This window comes from Nanorana parkeri, unplaced genomic scaffold (genome assembly GCF_000935625.1).
Source record: "Nanorana parkeri isolate BGI_ZX_2015 unplaced genomic scaffold, ASM93562v1 scaffold11, whole genome shotgun sequence".
Taxonomy (NCBI): Eukaryota; Metazoa; Chordata; class Amphibia; order Anura; family Dicroglossidae; genus Nanorana; species Nanorana parkeri.
This window is the reverse complement of record NW_017306279.1, coordinates 3,589,701-3,592,622: the sequence shown is the minus strand read 5'-3', so window position 1 is coordinate 3,592,622 and position 2,922 is coordinate 3,589,701. Positions and strand designations below refer to the sequence as shown.

The 2,922-nt window shown below is 44.5% G+C and overlaps 1 protein-coding gene across 1 annotated transcript in view; it reads left to right on the top strand.

The window, feature by feature from the left end:
- Positions 1-419: 419 nt before the first annotated feature.
- REL (REL proto-oncogene, NF-kB subunit) overlaps positions 420-2,922 on the top strand; it is a 43,838-nt gene continuing 41,335 nt past the window's right edge. The window contains exon 1 of the mRNA XM_018555570.1: positions 420-426. Coding sequence (XP_018411072.1) covers positions 420-426 — 7 coding nt within the window. The remainder of the gene's footprint in view (positions 427-2,922) is intronic.

The window sequence follows — 2,922 nt, the reverse complement described above, 5'->3', positions numbered from 1 at the left end:
TCTCAATGAGGGGGGACGTGTATAAAGACGGGGCTCTCCCTCTCATAGAAGGACGTTGGAGGGTGGCTTTCTACAACGGCAGTGAAAAAGTTGAATGTCAGTGTGGTCACTGTACCTCAGAGACGTGGTAGTGTGATGTCAGTGCTGTGATGGGACTTTCCAGTCAGCGTGTATACACACCCATCGCCGGCTCCTCCCTGCCTCAATACAAGCAGCAGGCTGAGGCGGGGGAACTTTCCTCTCTCTGTGTATGGAGAAGTGATAGTAACACTCTGACAAGGTCTGCCGTAACCTTAGGACTATCAGTGCTGGATGTAACGTCCTCCTCAGGAACACTGAGACTACATTAGATCCCTGTGTGTGCGCTGCCTTCCCTGACCCATCATAGGGAGACCATTTCCTCACACCGTGCAGTAACCATGGCAGGTAAGTGCCCGCTGGATTCCTATCTATCTGGGTTATACGGCTCCATGTTTGATACTTAAAGTGTAGCTAAAGTCAGGAGGGAAACTGGGGCAGACAGAATCGTAGTGACCAATCAGCTTCTCTCTTCAGTTTGTTCAGTTAAGCTTTGAAAATACAAGACAGAAGCTGATTGGCTATCACGCAAAGCTGCTCCGGATTGTCTCGGCTCCAGTGTTGATAAACTCCCCTCAGTGTTTTGGTTAAGTGAAGAATGTTTCTTGTATGAAGGAAACACTTGTTTTTTGTTTTTTTTTGGATACACTAGGGGAGGGTTAAAACTACTGTCAGGTATTTTAACTGTTTTTGTCACATTATAGAAATTAACCTTCACTTCCTGTCCTGTCACACTCAACAGGAAGTAAGAGAATGCCTTTCCAATGTGAGGGGAAATGCTCTTTTGTTGTCACTAAGAAGTGTCTACATTAGAAGATTTCCTCTTTTTTCCTGTTCTGGGGCAATTCAAAGTTTTGGATTTGCCTTTTATTCCCAGTGACATTTGTGATCATGTGATCAGGGAAAGCAGAAAGAGAAAAATCTCCCTGATGAGAAAATAGATGACAATAAAATCCTGACAGGGCTTCTAACCCCTCACAACTCTTCAAATCTAAAAATGTTTTGAATTTAGTTATACTTTTAAATCCCCTATTTTTGTTGTTGTTGTCTGTGTCAACTGACAACACCAGGGTGCGCGTCACTCCGCACATGCATGATGACGTACTTGGTTTGATGTCATCACGTATGCGCTGTGATGTACTTCACTTCCAGCGTCCATCTCGATGATGGATGCCGGCATAGAAAGGAGGGGAAAGCGCTGCGCAAACTGTTGGCGCTATATAAATCCTGTATAATAATAATGTTGGCTTGGCGGGATCAGATATGCCGCTGGGTCCTCTCCTCTCTCGCGTGCCGCTGTCGGGCTCGTGGTCTGTGACCAAGTGCTCGACTTTTAAGAGTGGGTGACACCAAAATGATTCCGACACCCCTCTGATGGTGTCACCCCTTGTGATGACACTGCCTGTGTCCTATTGGGGAGATTTACATTCACGTTCCTGCTGCAGGGACACAACAGGAAGTTTGAAACACAAACAAACTTAGCTTAAACCTACCTAGTGACGAGAAATTCTTTCTTAGACAGTTGTTATGAAAACATTGTCCCCATTAGATTTCCCCTTTATTTCTGGTCAGGGGTTGTGACACTCTGTCCACCATCTAAAGAAGGTTTTGTCTTCAGACACTTCCCTCCATCTACACTACAATGTACATAGACCTGGGGGTCCCATACATGGCTGGTGTTGTTCATGGAGCAGTTTCTGTGTGAATGGACAGATACATCGCTGTAACCGCTTGCAGTGTGACAGTCAGTGTGATGGGCAGTGTGACAGTATGAGGACATTGTGATGGGCAGTGTGACAGTATGAGGACATTGTGATGGGCAGTGTGACAGTATGAGGACATTGTGATGGGCAGTGTGACAGTATGAGGACATTGTGATGGGCAGTGTGACAGTATGAGGATAGTGTGATGGGCAGTGTGACAGTATGAGGATAGTGTGATGGGCAGTGTGACAGTATGAGGACATTGTGATGGGCAGTGTGACAGTATGAGGACATTGTGATGGGCAGTGTGACAGTATGAGGACATTGTGATGGGCAGTGTGACAGTATGAGGATAGTGTGATGGGCAGTGTGACAATATGAGGACAGTGTGACAGTATGAGGGCAGTGTGTAGTGAAATAAACAGGTTTGTGGGTGATTGTGTCTATGTATGCATTCATTTTTATATTTATATATGTGTGTTTTCATATGCTTTGGGGCAAAAAAGGCTTTCCTATGACATTCAAGAGAGAAGCCACCACACAACCTTATTGGCAATTAAAATGCCACCTACATGCCTTCATTGCCTATTAGCAGTAGACTAGAGATCTCCGTGTCCATGAGTCCAGGGTGACAATCCGTGTCACATTTTGTGTTGATTTTCCTTGCCGGTGACAAGTAGGTGGCAATGAGCGCAGCGTGGACACAACCCACAGCTCTTCTTATTTGTCAGCAATATTAATGGTTCATTTTGAATGAACAAACACACAGTATACTTTGTGGTGCCATTTCTCTTTTTGGCACACGGTATTTTCTACCATTTGGCCGAAACCAAAAAATAAATAAATAATAATGAAAACTAAAAAAGGAGAAGTTCTCTTGGCTTTCTGTTTGTCACGAGAAATGAGCGGATCACTTCCCCCAACAGATACGACAAAAAAAATCCTTGTGAGTCACACGTATCAGTCAGATCTATATTTTCAACTTGGAGTAACATCGGGGGGGATGGGGGTTCATATAAAGGGTCTGAGACAAACTTTGTCCCAACTGAAGCGCAGCCAATCAACTCTGAAATTGTAATCTCCTAAGCTGTGTGGAAAAAATAAAGATAGAAGCTGAGTGGTTGCTATGAGCAATGACACC